Source organism: Volvox carteri (genome assembly GCF_000143455.1).
Source record: "Volvox carteri f. nagariensis unplaced genomic scaffold VOLCAscaffold_243, whole genome shotgun sequence".
NCBI classification, from domain to species: Eukaryota; Viridiplantae; Chlorophyta; class Chlorophyceae; order Chlamydomonadales; family Volvocaceae; genus Volvox; species Volvox carteri.
The window spans coordinates 12,981-15,339 of NW_003307779.1; the positions used below are offsets into that span (position 1 = coordinate 12,981).

The 2,359-nt window shown below is 57.1% G+C and overlaps 1 protein-coding gene across 1 annotated transcript in view; it reads left to right on the top strand.

Annotated features, from left to right (window-relative positions):
- The window catches only part of VOLCADRAFT_100946 (uncharacterized protein), a gene marked incomplete at both ends in the record, with an annotated part of 15,421 nt that overhangs the window by 10,824 nt on the left and 2,238 nt on the right, over window positions 1-2,359 (top strand). The window contains 2 exons of the mRNA XM_002959430.1: window positions 201-393; window positions 2,278-2,313. Of these exons, the coding sequence (XP_002959476.1) occupies window positions 201-393; window positions 2,278-2,313 (229 nt within the window). The remainder of the gene's footprint in view (window positions 1-200; window positions 394-2,277; window positions 2,314-2,359) is intronic.

Consider the following 2,359-nt stretch of genomic DNA (forward strand, 5'->3'; position numbering starts at 1 on the left):
CTCCCCCCTCCCCCTCGGTTGCTACTTTCTTACCCTGGCAGCAGCTTAAATCGCGTGTGGTTCGTCTTTCCCCCCCTCCCTCCCCTCCCCTTCTTCCCCCTTCTTCCCCCTTCCCCCTTCTTCCCCCCCTCTCCCCCCTCCCCCCCCTTAACCCCCTTTCTGCCACCCTACGGTGCCCCTCATACCCTTCCTAGACTCAGGCCCTCCGCATTGCAAGACGCGCTGCAAGAGAACCCCCAGCTTTTGCATCTCTTCCTGAATCAGCTGTACGGCAACTTCGCGGCGGCTCGGCGCGGCGGACCCGCGGGTCAGACGGGAAGTGGCGGCAGCGGCGGCGGGGGGGATGGTCAAGGCACCGGAATGGGCGGGGGGAACGAAGGGGAGGGGGACGAGGTGCACCCTGAAGTCTCGTGTCGGATGACCTGAACGTGATGCGATACGTCGCCCCGATTGCGGCGAGGGCGACGGCAGGCGGCGGTCATGGTACGCGGGTGGGTTGGTTAGGGGTGGCAGGGCAGTGCCGGTTGATTCTGTTGCTGCGCAACTGCGCCTGGTCCTGGTGTGGCCGCTGTTGCGATGGATTTACCGCAAGTGGGGCTTTATCGGGACGTGCGGTAGCTCGTGGGGTGCCGGCGGGCTTCGTGCCGGTTTTTATGTGGGGACGGTTGACGTGGAGGTGAAGAGGTGGAGCAGGGTTGGTTGGGGTGGTGCTGGTGGTAGGAGGAGCATGCAAACGGACAACAAACGAACGGACGAACAGATGTACGGACGGATTCATATAGGGCACGCATTGGGGGGGTTTGGAAGCATTTTTAAAAGGCTCCGAAACTCTGCGGAGCAGTGCAGGAGATGAGAGTCGTGTTTTTCCTCTCTTGGACTGCCTGGCGGAGGGGGGGGCCAGGGGCCAGGGGGGTTGGCACGTCGTCCGCAAGAGTGCACTTTTGCTTGTTTGGTCTATTCATGTCGGAATGGCACAATCCTGTATTCGTACGGAGGGTTGTAGGGTGTACGGCAGCGCATGATGCAGCGGACTGCACGGGAGAAAAAGGAATGTGTAAACGCTTCCGGTGGCTGTGTTGGCAGGGCAACGGTGGTGGTAGTGGCGGGGAGGTGGTGTCTGTCTCTCATCTTGCAGTGGCTTGTTCCGTACAGCATTCATTTGACATCCACGTCATTACCCACTCCCGAGTGCGAGTGTATACATGTATGTATGTTTGTATGTACGAACAGTACGGAAGATGGCTCCGACGGAACCGAGTACCGCATACGCACGAGGCCGCGGACTGACCGGACATTAGCCTCAACATACCATAAACACTGCTCTGCGCACACAATTACACACATACATACATACACACATACATATGTATCTAGATCGATGAGTCAAAAGTGCAAAGCCAAGGAGAGGTGGACAGCTGCACGAGGTGAAAGAAACGGCCACCTACGGGTTCCTGTTACTGCATCACCCTCCCGCCGCGCCCTGCGCCCTGCGCTTTTTCCTGCTCCAGCGGCTTCCACCTTTTCCACCCTCCTCCCTACCGCCCTGGAACCCGACCCGTACAGGAAAGGAGAAAAGCGCACATGTCGCTGTATCTACTTGCACGTGCTTGATTGTTTTTTTGTGTCCCACAAAAATTCTCATAAGGTCCGGTGCGGGAACACCCAAACCTGCCGCAAGAATAAAAGGCTTTACAATCTACTTTCAAGAGACCAGATACACCAGATACAGATACGCACCGCAGAGAAAATAAGTTAAGAATATACGGTGCAATATACAGGTTTTTGATAGCACGATCCCCTGTTTTTGCACAGATAGCGGCGTAAACTATCCCCCGCCACGCTGTGGCGCCTTAGATGCATCAGCCTGCAATCGGAGGTCGTCTAAGTTCCGTCGTGTAGTTACTATTACGCCGTACTCTTATCTGTACCGTACTGATTGTCCCCCGCAGTTATGGCAATGGCCGCGGCGCCCGCGGCGCCCGCGGCGCTCGTTCTGATGTCACGTTATTGATGTGGTGATTTGCGAACCGAGGAAAGTGAAAAATAAGCAGGTGCTGTTGTTCCCCGCGCAACCAGCAACAATAAGCGCCTTCCCACCCTGTTCTACACACACACACAGACGGAGATAAGCTTTGTCTTCCCACCACCTCTTCCCACCACTACCACATCTATCACCACCATCACCAGCTCTATCACCACCACCACCACCCTACCACCTCTACCTCTACCACCACCTCTACCACCACCTCTACCACTACCACCGCCTCCTCCTTTCAGCGTCCCTTCATTGTCGCTCGCCGGGTCTGTCGGGTCGTGAGCTCCACCCCGTCCACCACCGCACAAGTGGCGGTGTGCATCG